This window comes from Platichthys flesus, chromosome 7 (genome assembly GCF_949316205.1).
Source record: "Platichthys flesus chromosome 7, fPlaFle2.1, whole genome shotgun sequence".
Taxonomy (NCBI): domain Eukaryota; kingdom Metazoa; phylum Chordata; class Actinopteri; order Pleuronectiformes; family Pleuronectidae; genus Platichthys; species Platichthys flesus.
The window spans coordinates 22114655-22129636 of NC_084951.1; the positions used below are offsets into that span (position 1 = coordinate 22114655).

At 42.0% G+C, this 14982-nt stretch overlaps 2 protein-coding genes across 3 annotated transcripts in view; one reads left to right on the plus strand and one right to left on the minus strand.

The window, feature by feature from the left end:
- The first annotated feature begins 5023 nt into the window (after positions 1-5023).
- On the plus strand, positions 5024-8641 carry LOC133957255 (SAM pointed domain-containing Ets transcription factor-like). The gene is made up of 5 exons (XM_062392744.1): positions 5024-5452; positions 6135-6332; positions 6442-6486; positions 6575-6709; positions 7512-8641. Exons 1-5 carry the CDS (start codon positions 5035-5037, stop codon positions 7688-7690), a joined length of 975 nt encoding a protein of 324 aa, XP_062248728.1. The 5' UTR covers positions 5024-5034; the 3' UTR covers positions 7691-8641.
- Positions 8642-8778: 137 nt separating this feature from the next.
- LOC133957254 (protein kinase C and casein kinase substrate in neurons protein 1-like) overlaps positions 8779-14982 on the minus strand; it is a 31231-nt gene continuing 25027 nt past the window's right edge. For both annotated transcript variants that reach the window (XM_062392742.1, XM_062392743.1), the window contains 4 exons: positions 13584-13704; positions 13367-13473; positions 12799-13013; positions 8779-11565 (listed from right to left, as the gene is read on the minus strand). In XM_062392742.1, coding sequence (XP_062248726.1) covers positions 11456-11565; positions 12799-13013; positions 13367-13473; positions 13584-13704 — 553 coding nt within the window. In that variant the 3' untranslated portion in view covers positions 8779-11455. The remainder of the gene's footprint in view (positions 11566-12798; positions 13014-13366; positions 13474-13583; positions 13705-14982) is intronic.

The window sequence follows — 14982 nt, forward strand, 5'->3', positions numbered from 1 at the left end:
CTTGTCTCTGATTTGATATCTTTCAGTGTCTGCCTCAGTTTCTTGGACTAATGTAATTTACTCTAATTAAAACAAAAAGTCTTATTATTTGAGGTTTGTAATTTGTGTTATTGCATTTGAACCAAAATGACCTCATGTTACTGGTTTCACCAAATCTACCTGTGCACCGTGATGAATTTGATTTTCTACTTGATTGTAATGGGGACTGTTGTTTTTAAGCAAATTACACAATTACACAATTATATATACAATATATGATTAAACTGGGGATTGATCCAGTTTCTATGCACTTGCTTGTCCTTTTTGGGGATAAACAAACTTTCAAATAAATGTGAAAAGCATGATAGGAGACACCGCTCTATAAATATATATTCTGTTTTATGGACCACATTAATGTGCTGTGCTGCACTCGAGGGCTCAGTTGACATTTACTGCCTGTTCCTTCTCATCACCTTTTACATGCAATGAAAACAAATATGACAGGAGCTTTTTTAATAAGTGTTAATGCAGTGAAAATGATTTGTCTGCTAAAGAAAGTTAAAGCTCAAAGACACTTCCCATGACAGTGGAGGCACAGAGAGCTCATCCCATGTGGTTTTACCTCTTTTTTTTTGCATCAGATAACCTGTTAGCCTGGAGGGCTACTGGTCAAATGCAGCCCCTCAAAGGAGCCCCACCATTTTTAGGGGCTGTTGGAGCCTGTCAACGTCTCACTCCAGCAGCAGCAGCAGGCTGCAGATCGGCCGGAGGCGGCAACACATTCATCATTTGCTCTGGCTGAGTTTTACAAAAACTAAAACAAAGGCAGCACAGTAAGAGCAAGATTATTTTACGAGTGACTCACTGCAAATATCCAACCGACCGAAAAACCTGTAGTTGATGTGGCTCAGGCAGAAGTGTGACCCCCCCCCCCCCCCCCCCCCCCCAGCTCATTTTGAACATTCTCAATCAAGGCTAAAAAAAACTCAATGATCCGCTTTTTCAAATTGCAATTGTACAATAATCAGGAAAGGCCTTGAAAGAGGATTTATGTGGGTGGATACTCTGGATGCAGCTCTTTGGAATATTTAAACATAACCGCATAAACATTACTGTTTAGTTTTAGCAAATATTGACTCACTCTCACTCTCACTCGCTCTGTGGACCAGTTATTCAACTTATCCAATAGTTTTACACCTTTGAAAACAGACATTCCCCCAAATCTATAACATGCAAATGCTGAGCTAATCCTCAGTGACTCGTTTGAGTATAAAAACCTGCCTGATAAAGTTTGATTAAACATTTTCTGCAGGGTTTCCCAGTTGCTTCAAGTGTAGAAGTTAAACAAAATTTGCATGAATTACTCCCAACCTCATGGTGAACCTTGACTCGAATTCCAGGAGAGCAGATTAGATCAACTAAAAGTTCACTGATATATAGCTTTAGTGTTTTTTATTTAAGTTCCCCCACAAAATGGAATAATCACTCTTAAAAATGGCCTCTCTTGAAAAAGAACAGTGAACACTTTAGGTGCCCTCACAGCTTCTCCCCCAGGCTGTTCAGGCCCCGTCTGTCAAGACTCACCAAGTTTGTTTACTTAAGGAACAAGTGAATATTGCCCCAAGTCATTATTAAATAGGCGCTTACAGCAAACTCCCTGACAGACATAGAGACACACCCTTTCTTTCAGAATTGATATGTCACGAAGGCTCTGTGTCCAAAGTGAGTGCTACTGCTGTGAGTCAAACAAGGTGTCCCAGAGGCTGCAGAGGACTGAAGAGACCCAGCTCCGAGGTGCTGCTGGGAGACCAAACGTACGGTGCATCCTCACCTGAGGACCAGAGTCCCAGTCTCCTGAGGACCTGGAGATAAGTCCACACTTCAGCTAGGACACAAGGAGCAGAGCTGAGAAGACGCTTCAGCCACTGAAGCAACTCTATTGAAACACTAACAAGGTAAGACTACATTTCATGATGAGGCCAGTAACGCTCCAAAGATCTACTTTTACTACATGATGTAAACCACCTGATAGGGTAAGCTTCTGTTTCCAGGAGTAGGAGATGGATGCAGTTTCTATAACAGAGCAAAAGTAGAAATATTCTGAGGACCTGTAAATCTTCATTTGGAGCCAGAACTTTAAAATGGATCTTTCTTTGGATCATATTACACTCAAACAAAACAATAATGGTTGCCTGAATCAAATTCATAGTCCTTGTCATTGAGGTTTATGATAATTGTTTTGTACAAGTTTGTGACCCCCCCCCCCCCCCCCCGCCCACCCATCCATCCCTGTTGACCAGTTATTTAACTTTTCCGACTTTGAAAACAACAAGAACGATATTATTCCCTCGGTTTATTGATGTTTCATAAATGTTTTGCTCCATGTTGTTGCTTCCGTGTATCCAAGCAGCGTTTCTTGAGACTTATGATTTCTAGCTGAAATCAGGCCTATCAAGTTCTGTTTGCAAGTCAGTTGCTAGAAATTCTCACTGTCCATATTTCATAGATGAAGTCTCCTAAACACCCGACGGGGCTGATTAGTCAAGTAGTTTGAGACTATTGACATAAAAGGGAAATTCACTTATTACCTTTCTCAACTATGCACTAATCCTCTGATGATGCAACAACGTGTTTCTTCTGAGAGAGAACAATCATATCGTGGTGACGCATCGGGAGCTGATCATTTCATTGTGGTTCCGGGAAAAAAGTAATTAGTAACGGGTGCAAATACTGTGAGATATGACATTTCGATAAAATAATTATCATATACGACCTTTTTAGTGACAATATTTTGTTTGTGACACATGTTTTGTTCCTGTTGTCAAAAAGACAGATTTAAAAAATACATAATAACAAGTTCAGTTCAGTGTATTACAATCAAACAACAATGAAAAATCTAATGCACGGTTTCCCTTTTTAATTTTTTTTTAATTTTATTTTTAAAGCTGCAGTTTGATGTTTTAGTTTGACTTTAAATATTTTGGACTTTAGACTATTTTGAAGGGTTGTTTGTTAAATATTTAGTTGCATAGAGATCCTACAATTTGTAAATAACTACTCCTTTAATTGCATGTACTTATACTCAACAACTTTTCGCCCCTTATTACTTTTTCTGTATTGCACTGAATTCATTATAATACAGCAAACAACACCTTTCTGTGATCAACAATGATTGTGTTATGAGATTGCTTCTTAGTAAAGATATTTTCAACGACCCAAATCTTCAAATATTTTTCAAAGTCATGTATTTGAAGTATAACTGACCGTAGATGAACATGGGTGATTCATTCGGATGCTCTCTCTTCTTTCTCACTCTTTAACATTGTGATACAGCTGTGATATTCAGCCCCGGTTCTTCATATTTTAAGGTCTCACCCTCATTGTGTAAAGAACCTTGTGATAATGGGTGTTATGACTTGGCGCTACACAAATAAAGTTGTATTGATGTGAATTACTTTGTCAGAGGAACAGTGGAACGAGTGGAACGCAAAGGAGCAGTGAACAAACCTTTCATATCAACTAAATACCTCTGATATCAGTTCGACTGCAATCTAACAAGGTGTTAAACACTGCAACAAAAGTCTACAAATAATGGGCTTGATTTCATGAGCAGGGTGCTTTCATTTGAGCAGCGCGCACACAGACACACACACACACACACACACATTCACGCACAAACACGCACACACACACACACATACAGAACAAGCGTTTGTTCTCGAAAAAAACTGTAACCTGGACGAGCAAGTTTCTCTCAAAGCTAAACATTTAAACAGCTCATGCCTGTGGGGGATAAAAAACTAGTTAGAGACTTGGAGGTGTGTTGTTAGCAGCGTACTCTCGTCACATATTCACAACAGTGTCTTCTTTTAGAATGAAATTATAATTGGTGTTGTCAATAGATTCTATAAAAAGAACATCTGTGATGAGGTTTTGATTATAAGTGGTAATCTTCATTAGTCCTAAAACTCTATAAGATCAAAAAAAAGGGGGGGGGGCAATAAATAACAGCTATGATGTCATTATTTTCATCTTCTTTTCTGTTGCATCTCTTTTAGGTGTGTAGTAAAAATAACAAATATGTTACCTTTTGTTCTTAAAAAAAAAATGTGATACACAGCAACCTTTCACTCTTTAAGTCAGAATCAAAATAATTAAAAAAAACTTGCAAAGCAATGGAAATCCCCCCCCCCCCCCCGACACGCTTCACAATAAAAGCACACATTAAGCTGAAATGTGCATGCATCATTAAAAGAAGCATCATTAAAATATGTGTTTTTTCTCACTTTTACACTCTTTTTTTGTTCATTTGATTTTGAAATATTCTCTTCCATCACTGGAAACTCGAACGTGCTGTATTTAGTTTGAGTGCAGTTGCTTAAAACTAACATTTAATAAACCGGCATGTCGACCACTCCCTAACCGGGGATCTGTTCCCTTACTCACTCTTCTATGCACAGGTTTCAGCTACTTATCACAGAACATGTGTCCCACCCTTTCAGCCGTATCACGCTCCCCTCTGTCATTAACTTGAGATCCATCTCAATGACCTGATGATGTTTTCTTTCAAAGGCACAGGGTGTTATAACGTCACACGTTTCTAGTTCCCGAACAAGACTTCGATCTTCTTCTTTATCTGTATTTATGATCTGAAAGGTGGAGCAGATTGGATTCTGATATCGATGAGTCACGATAATTCTGTCCCAGCTGAATCCGTTTGACCTGAATGTTTTAACGTATAGATTCATGAGAGAACTAGTTGTTTGTAAAACAGACCAGTGGTTTATTAAAACACTTGGAGAGACAAACAATGGCCTCAATGGATTTAACTGTCACAAAGATTCCAGTTGGCTTACCTGGGATAAGTGATCCCTTGTTTCAAAGTTAGTTCAAGCTAAGTAAATAGTACAGAACAAATGTCAGGTTTACTTTGGGATTACTCCTGTATGGATATGTGTCGGCATCATTGCCACTTTGTCTCACAAGTGAATGTCACTGTTCACAACTCTTCTGAAAACCGCTGCTTTCCTGTTTCAGCGTCAAAGGAGCCTGAGCATGGGGAGTCCAGGTCCTGAGCACCCGTGCTGCACCCCTCGCCCGTCCCTCTACATCAGTCACCCCCACGTTAACCCCAGGGTGGCCTGGCTGGACGAGGCCGAGGACATCAAGCCCCCACGCAGTTTGCTGGGGCTCCCTGAGCTCAGCTGGCCGGGCGTCTACCTCCCCTGCCCTGACCGATTAGTCATTGAGGAGAACCCCTGGGTGCTGGGGATGACAGAGGCCCCCGCTCCCGCCGCTCCCTCCTGCAGGACTCTGGAGCCGGGCCCACCGGCCCCTAGCCAAGCCCACGCTTCCTCCCCTGAGGCAGAAGGTCAGGTGGAGGAGCGCTACCTGGAGCAAGTCCAGTCCATGGTGCTGGGAGAGGTGCTGAAGGATGTGGACACGGCCTGCAAGCTGCTCAACATCGCACCAGGTAGAACACGATGCACCAGGTACAACAGAACCCTGCAGGTAAAACAGAACCCTGCAGGTAGAACAGAATCCTGCAGGTAGAACAGAACACACCAGGTACAACAGAACCCTGCAGGTAGAACACAATGCACCAGGTACAACAGAACCCTGCAGGTAGAACAGAATCCTGCAGGTAGAGCAGAACACACCAGGTACAACAGAACCCTGCAGGTAGAACAGAATCCTGCAGGTAGAACAGAACACACCAGGTACAACAGAACACACCAGGTACAACACAATGCAGCAGGTAGAACAGAACACAGAAGGTAGAACACTGCAGATTTTTGGCAGAAGTTTTATTCAAATTAAATTATCTATTTATTTATTTGTTTCGACATTGACAATGAACTGACACCTGGTGAGCTGATGAGGCCCCGCCCGCATTGTGCAAACTCTCATGTTGACACAAGATCATCCTCATTTCAGACAGGGGAGTCATCTAGAGCCTAAGATCACAGACTGTACGCCTGAATGTTTGCTTTTGCTTCTGCAGTTTTTCTTTACTTACGTATTCATAATGCAACCATATTTGACTTGAATAGACCCTACTGGCTGTTAAATCCCAACATACTCCCAGCTCTGACTTGTTTTCAGCATCAGGAATCAAAGTTGAACATGTCTTCTCTCCGTGTTTTCCTCGACAGACCCTTTGGACTGGAGCTGCATGCACGTCCAGAAGTGGCTGCTCTGGACCGAGCACCTGTACAGGCTGCCGCAGGTCGGCACGATGTTTCAGGAGCTGACTGGGAGGGATCTGTGCTCCATGGCTGAGACAGACTTCAGACAACGCTCTCTGCAGTTTGGAGACGTGCTGTACGCTCATCTGGACATCTGGAGATCCGGTGAGAGCAAATGGGACACCTAGAAATGGAAATGCATGAACTCTACTGTGATGATGGCAAACTGTTTGATAATCTGAGGCTGAATTGTTTTTTATTTTCATTTCTTTAGCGGCTGCTCTGAAGGAGCGCTGCCCTCCAGAAGAGAGCAAATCTGGTGAGTCATGGACGCAGGTTTCGACAAGCTGCAATGATAAAACAGCGTTCAGTCAGTAACGTGTGATTTGGTTTCTGGATGCCAACAGCGGATGAGGATTCCTGGTCGGAGGGGATGTGCACCTACCCCAGTCAGCCCATCCACTTGTGGCAGTTCCTTCACGAGCTGCTCCTCAAACCACACAGCTACAGCGGCTGCATCCGCTGGATCAACAAGGAGAAAGGTAACAGATCCAGAGCCAGGCACAGAGTCAGTGGCAGTTTTACTGGAAATTAATTAGAGGTGTTCATGTTAGTGTAATCCCGTGGGCTTTTCATTTAATTTATATTTGATTCATGTTTACATAGCATTCAATGCCATTAAAATGTATATTTAAAGGGATGGTCCACGCCAAAATGAGAATTCCCTCATTATCTACTCACCACTATGCTGTTGGCGGTTGTGGGTGAACACCTTTTGAGTTTCAGGGGTAAACAGTGTTGCAGCCAAATCCAATACAATTGAAGTCAATGGTGACCACTTCTTCAAACATATAAAAAACATAAAATGCCTCCATGCTGATCCTGAGGTGTCATCCAAGTTTCCATTTGCCCCGAAATTCAATTTCGACATGAAACGGCTTTTACACCATGTTTTAGCCTAAATGTCTGCTGGGGCCACGGCTCTGGAGGAAAGGTGTGATCGAATAATTTACTGACAGGAATAGGAGTTGTAGTTTTCCCGAAAAAGGTTTTTTAAAGGGTTCAGTGTGTAGAATTTAGTGACATATAGTGGTGAAGTTTCGTGTTGCAACACCTCTCACCTCACCCTCCCCTTCCAAACATGAAAGATAACCTGTAGCAGCCTTCAGTTGTCAGGAAAACCCAAAAGGTGTTTAGTTTGTCCAGTGTGGGCTACTGTAAACAGCATGGCAGCCTCCATGGAGAGGACCCGCTCCTGATGTAAATATTAAGTGTTTAATATAAAGGGCTCTGTCATTCACTCCATAGTCCAAACTAAATGAGTTTTTTTTCCTCTGTCCACAGGGATATTTAAAATCGAGGACTCGGCTCACGTGGCCAGGCTTTGGGGCATCAGGAAGAACCGCCCGGCAATGAACTATGACAAACTGAGTCGCTCCATACGCCAGTACTACAAGAAGGGAATCATCCGGAAGCCCGACGTCTCCCGCAGACTGGTCTACCAGTTCGTCAACCCAGTATGATGGACGAGGATCAGCCGCTCAGACCGAGCTCATGGCCATCCAAAGATATGCTGGACATACGGTCGAATGACATGACCTCTGGCGCTCTGTTTGTATGTGACGTTTGGTGTCACTTGTAAAGACTGCCTACAGACACACGCACTCCTGCCTATGATAGTTTTACTCGACTTTATAGTTCTTATTTAGTTTGTCTCTTTGTTGTCTTCAGCCCTCTGGTTTAAAAAGAGTCTTCAGTGTGATGTCTGGTTTCACAAAGGACATTTTTTTCCAGACCGTGAAAAGGAGTTTTTTCTCTTCTCCTGCAGAGAGTTAGATGAAAAGATAACACACACGTGTTTGTGCTCTAAATACTGGAGGGAGCAGCCACTCACCTTTACTCAACGTCGAGACTGGAAACAAATCTGCAGCTAAGCCCCATCCAGGGGTAACCAGAAAGGCCCTGGTGGAGCACAGACCTCTGCCAAGGCCCAACAGTCCACATTATACCACATTAAAATGAACTAGAGCTAGATTTTTATTTTGATCTGCAACAAACTGTGCAAATATTAGTCCCCAAATCATCATCTGGTTTTCTTTTTTTTAACAAGAACCATGAATTATTCTCAGACAAACTACAGAAAGTGTTGCAAAATGTACACAAAAAAAGAATCCTGGATCCGCCCTGAACCAGAGCTGCACAAATGTTTACACATTTCCGTCACTCATGCTAAGCTAAGCTAAGCTGCTGGCTCCAGATATATATCTATTTATTCATACTGACAAATAATAGTTTTTTTTCACATGTAACCTTTTATGGAAAAAAGTCTAATTCCAAAAATGTCAAACTTTTCCTTTAAAATGTTTGTTTTTTAAACACTGACATTTTCCAATTACTCCGATTATTATTGCAGAGCAATGACGTACTTGGATAGTTTTTATCAAACCCTGCAGTGATATATATTCCTCTGCATTTCCTCCTTAGGGTTTATGTTTTCCGATCTACAATAAAGAATTACATTATTACCCGGTGTTTTCCTTTTAGAAGAACAGCCTGATGAAACACTGAGGATCACACGTGCAGTCCAATCAAAAAACACACGGACACTAACTATTTCAACAAACTTGTTTCCCTTTCAAACCAATATCGCAATATTGACACCACCACAACAAATTTGATTTCGGGTTTTTCATCACTATCATCGATATTATCTGTGATCATAATAATTTTTTATGCATATTTAAATGAACTTCTTGTTACATCAAGATGAACAGGCACTACACCAGTTAGGAGATAAAAGTACATCACTAACTATGAACAAACATCTTCTAGACCGCTAATATAGGGGATTCCACAACGTGAGCTGCTGTCCCCTGTGTGCATAAGGAAGAGATCATCAACATAAAAAAGCATTTACATGTACACCTTTTTACTGCCTCAACATGGTTAGGTCTCATTTTCAACTCAACACAGTTGTACAGTTACAATAGAATATAATCTTTAAATTACATCATCATATACAAATCTGACAGCGTGGGATAACGTCACGCTTTTTTATGATACACTGACAATTCCATTGCAATGAAATTCATACGATATGGTTCCTATTACTTTTATATGTTTTCCGTTGCTGTTATTTAAATGAAACACATTTACATGTATTAACACTACATTTTGTCTTAATAGTCAATCACTTGCATTTTTTTTTCTTTAAACTTTTTTTTTTTTTTCTGTTACATTTACACAACTCATACACACTGGATGATGAAGATGTCTTCCCCCCAAATATTAACCTGGTCAAGTGGATTATGTGTTGTAACTTGCATGTATTGTGTGTATTGTGTATATTGTGTGTGTTTGTGTGTCTGTGTGCATTTCGAGGATGTGGGACAGTTGGATGGTAGAAGTCCTTTTTGCTATGCTGGACAGCTGTTACTCTAAGACACAACTTGTGAGCTGGTGACGTGTTTCTCCTCTCGTGTGTGTGTGTGTGTGTGTGTGTGTGTGTGTGTGTGTGTGTGTGTGTGTGTGTGTGTGTGACCCAAACCGGTCGAATCAGAGCGAAACACATCTGCCGTCGGCTTTTTCGCTGAAATTGAAAAACTCCAGGACAACTCAGTTAAAAAAGCGCCTCTCTTGTCTAATCTGAGATTTGGGTGCAACTTGTAGCAAGACGACGAACTAATCAGCATCTGATGAAAAACCAATTCCTGTGATAAATCTTATTATCTATGGAGCACGTTGAAGATTTGAGAAGAATGGAATGCGCCGTGTGAGCGTCGAGTTACGTGCACTGCAGAACTGGTGACGAGCCTTTTCACTGTGTGTCGCTGCGTTGTGTTTTGCAGACATATGAAGTTTGGGGTGGACCGGGAGGCAGCTCCAAGTTGATCCTCACTGAAGCTGTCTACGTGAGATGTGAAGTTATTGCATGGAGAGAAAAACAGAGAGTTGATGGTACTGGGTCGTTCTTTGGCTCAGCAGGGTAACGGGCCACATCACTAGTGCTTTTTGCAAGTCGGGGCTTTAACTGACAGCGGAGAGGCATGTTTAGATAACATGACCTCTTCCCAGCCCAAACACTAGTACATTCATGTCCTGTTGAAGAAGCTTCAATCTTCAGACAACAGTCTGTAGCACAGTAACACATTGACACTCCTCCATCGCCCCCCTCACTCTGGAAGGAAAGGTCATTGGTCAAGACCCTCCTCTCATACAACGGTGGCCCCCTTAAAGGAGATGCTGTGATCCGGCTTGGCTCAGAGGGAACGTAGCGCTCCTCTCTCCTGTCGGCAGTAACGATGATTAAAGTGACTCCTGAATTACTGAACCAAAAATGAGAGCTGCTGCAGAGACGGTATCATTTCCATGGAGTGCATGAAGATGATATTGTCGAATGACTTGTGATGCTCAGAACAAAACAAAACCAATGTCAAAAACCAAACATAAAAATCAGTTCATCAACACGCTTCCTCACATGAAAACGGAAGCATGTGCATGTCCAGAAGCATGTGATGCTTAAAAAGTGACTCTCTGCATTTGGAGTTGAAGTGTTGCATCAGGTGGCAGCCCACACAAGGCTGCAGGACTCAGGGAATGCAAGTTGTTGCATAGCACATGCTGCTATGCAAGCTTAGAAACAGTTAAAAACACATAGCACTGCACACACCGGAAAAGAGGTCGGACCAAATCACAAAGAAAAACAAAAAACAGAAAAGGAAAAACAAAAAGGAAAAACAGAGGATACTGTCTGTGGTACTTTTTAACACTACACAGCATTCCCGATGGAAGAATGACGACTGACCACACAGCATTAGAAATGCTACACAAAAAATGGCATCACACTGTATATACACAATGCAGGTGAGAGAAGCTCGTCTTTGTCGAATGGGTGTAACTGATTATATTATCTTCCCATTCCCACGAGAGAACAGACCGCAGTCTACTGCAAGTTTAAATAAGCTGCATCATATGTTACCTGCAGCTTTACAGAGAAGCAATGTGTTCCCGCACTGACTTGATGTTACAGCTGAGTGTGTCTATACTGGAATGACGGCTGCTCCTGTCTTTTAAATGTGTGAGTCCACCCACCTTCAAACGCTGGATAAAATATATAATACTGATATATAGTCTTTTTTTTACGTTACTAAGTTTTTATTTAGGCAAGACTGCTTGGCGCATCTGTTGGGCAAGGGATGTGTTGCTCTTAAGTCTCTGGCTATGTGCGGTGCGATTGGACGGGACAGTTCAAGCTGCCTCCAATGGCTTGTCCTTGTCCAGTCACGGGACTAGATTGGCTCGACGTAATTGGCCGGGTACAGTCCCTCTCGGCCGTTGTCCAGACGACCTCTACACCAGCCCTGCTCGTCCTCGTCCTCGGTCTTGTTCAGCTCGTCACCTGCGGAGGAGGAGGAGACGCCACTCTTCAATTAACATGGGTCCAATGTTCAGTGTGACCATAAAAACACTCAACATTATTGATCTCTACATTCTCATATCGAAACAGGACCGACCCAGTACAATGTGACAGTAAAACAAACATTTATTTTGATTATTTGGAGCTTTTCATGTTTGATCTTTTCAGTTAAAGAAGATGATTAAATTACTTTTGTGATTGTACGTTAAATAATAATAAAATATGAATAAAAACCAGCGGCTGGTTTATCGTAGCATAAAAAATACTCTTCAGAATCACGTATAGAGTAAAACGGACTAATTAACACGCTCCTGGAAATAGTCTGGCGCCTAAACTCCTGGGAAAACACGGCTTGTTATGTGTCTTACTTTCGGTTGAATTTGGGCTAAGCTAACAAACCACCTGCTGGCTCTAGACACACATTTAACTAAGTATAAAATGTAGTATTGATCTTTCTCTTCTGACTCTTGGCAAGAAAGCAAATGAGCTGAACTTTTTAAATAAACACTGTTTTCAAATTGTTGTTGATGGAGTAAAAGTGATCATCCTCATGCACATGGACTCACACACAAGCTCCGGGGTGACAACACAGTTATGAAGATTATTCCACTGATCTACAGTTCGTAGTACAAGTGTCAGGTGACAGGGATATGTAGTCAACACGTCTATTCAGCCCCAGGGACTCACATAGTCGATTCAGGTGAGTAACACAAAATGCAAAAATATCTTTTTGTTTGTTTGCGTGCAAACTCGAGAGGAAACATTTTGTATTTGTTTTTCAAGAAGAAGTAAAAGAAAAGAGTCTTTAAATAATCCCTTCAGTCTTCGCCATTCATCCCTGACACCTTATCTCTAACTGTGAGGTTACAAAGCAGCATGTGGAGAACAGGATGCACAGCTGTGGCTTCTTCAGAAACTGTTTTTCACTTTAATTCTTGTCTTTAATCCGTTGGTCACGTCTCTGAAGCTCTTTTTTCAGGACCATTTGGTGTTAATTGGTGGCAAGTGCCTGTAATCTGTTTTCCATGTGGCCATTATTAACTAATCACTGCTATCGTCTGAGGAGGAAGGAAGCTTCAGAACAGAAACCAGGACAAGGGTCGGAGTTATTTCAGCTTTACGTCTCATCCCTGACCCTGTGCCACGTGCACGCTGACCCTGTGCCACGTGCACGCTGACCCTGTGCCACGTGCACGCTGACCCTGTGATAACTACCTGCTTTGAAGGTGAGCTCGTCCTGCTCCTGGCCGTCGTAGTCGTAGAGGGCGCGTACACGGACGCCTTTCCCGATGCTGGTGTCTTCTTCGAACGAATTCCCGTTCCCACCGTTCCCACTGTTCCCACCGTTCTCGTTGCCGGAGTAGCCGGCGGGCTGCTCGTCGTCGGACCACTCAGTCGAGACAGCTTGATTCCTTTCATAGCTGCTCACACTGAAGGGGGGGGGGAGAAAACATCAGACCTAACATCAGTCGATCCCACAAGATTCAGGATGAAGGTGATATTCTCTATCGCTCGTTTCCTCTAACTGCTCTCACTCTCATGAGAAGCTCAAAACCAAGAATTCACAGATTTCACTGGTTAGTATAGGTGTACAGCTTAGTATTCCATAAAGCTTACAGGCCACAGATCTTCATTGTTGTCCAACACAATTAAATAAATAACAATGAGACGCAGGATGACATGTTCCTTTAATCGCTCTGATTCAAAATATCACTCCATGGTTAAATTGATGGTGTTGAAATGCGATGGATGGGATTGTAAAGCGTAGATTCCTTGAACTTACCTGCTGCGATCACCAGGTGGAGCCACATGGTCAGTGCTAGGAGTGGGTGGGGCTCCGTCTGGTTTCTTCTTCTTTGGAGGAGCACTGGCCTGGTCTGGGTTGTATTCCTGGTGAAAGAGAGAGAGAGGAAACAAACGACAGCAGAATAACGATTAGTCTCAAATACATATAGAAAGATATTATATTAATGTTCTGGTCGGAGGGTTTGGGTTCATACCTCGAACACAGGCCAGGCCATATGCATCTCAGGGCCGTGGTTGTTGCTGAACCACTTCAGGTCCTCTTGTGTGTTTGCACCCAGGATGGTGCGCTCCAGTTCTCTGTATATATTGCCATAGCTGAGGAGAGAGAAGTGGAACACATGGTGAGTACGAAAGTGCCAGAAGGGGCCTGGGGGCGGGGGGGGTCTGTTTGGCAACAATGAAGTTCAAACTCTGGGTTGAGAGAGTTCCAACACGGGGGTTTGACCAAAATGAAGTGTCTCCCTGAGTTTTCTATTGGAGCCGAGGCCCTGGAGTCACATTGTAGTTGTGTCATCACAAAGTTATATAAGTCCTGACTGCTCAGTTTAACACAGTTTCTGAATCTGGGCATTGCTCTGTGGGCTTTATAATAGAAAACAAGAGCATCTCACTTTCTACAATACAGCAGCTTTAAGCAAATAGAAGATACTACACTTCAAAATCTCAGTCAAGTAGATAAATATATATATATATATATACATAAGTATATTAAAACTAAAGGGAAATATTTCACTGTGGTCATGATCAGATAGCTCAGATTGGCTTTTGTCACACATACATTATTTCATGAATCTAAGCACATCAGGTTCTTCTGAGTGCTAATCTACGCCTTTTCATTTTCAGTATGCGTCCACATATAATGCATCATAGTTGTGGGAACTCATTTACAGCAAATCTAATGTTGTGTTGTAAATGAAATCTGGAAAACATAATTGTTTTTAAGGATAAGAGCTTCCCCTGTTGTCTACTTTTAAGAAGGATAAATATACCTAATCAAAGCTTATGTTGTTATCGAGGAGGAAAGAGAATAAATCAAATAGAAACTGTATTAAAATGCTGAATAAAGATGAATGATGAGTCAGGATGAGTGTTGTGTCTCTACTCTCCGAGCCGCTCGACAACACAACAAAAGACGGCAGGTTTGGTTAAATAGTCTGATAATCACTTTGTCACGGGGGCCATTTTTGTTGTAGCACGCAGGTTAAAACCCGCCTGGAATATGACAAGCACTCACTCTGAGTAAGAATCAGTTTGGCAGAAACCTCAGTGACCGAATCATCAATTAATTAAGCACCGCGAGTCTGAAAACCTCATTAGAAACGTGTGGCTGCTTATGAAACGTGTTGAAATGAATCAATTTGAGGAGAAATGTGCTGAACGTGACACAACAAATCAAACTCATCTATTAGAGATAAGAAATGTGATCCGTGTTGCATGTAAACAGGGTACATAGAAATACACTGTATATATTAAATGAATGTAATGGTCTGAAATTAAATAGAAATGTAGTGAAGCGATAGAGATGGTGGTAAAAAAAAACAAAATTGTGTCTCTTTCTTATATATTTATCATGATGAAAATCTGAGTTTTTCC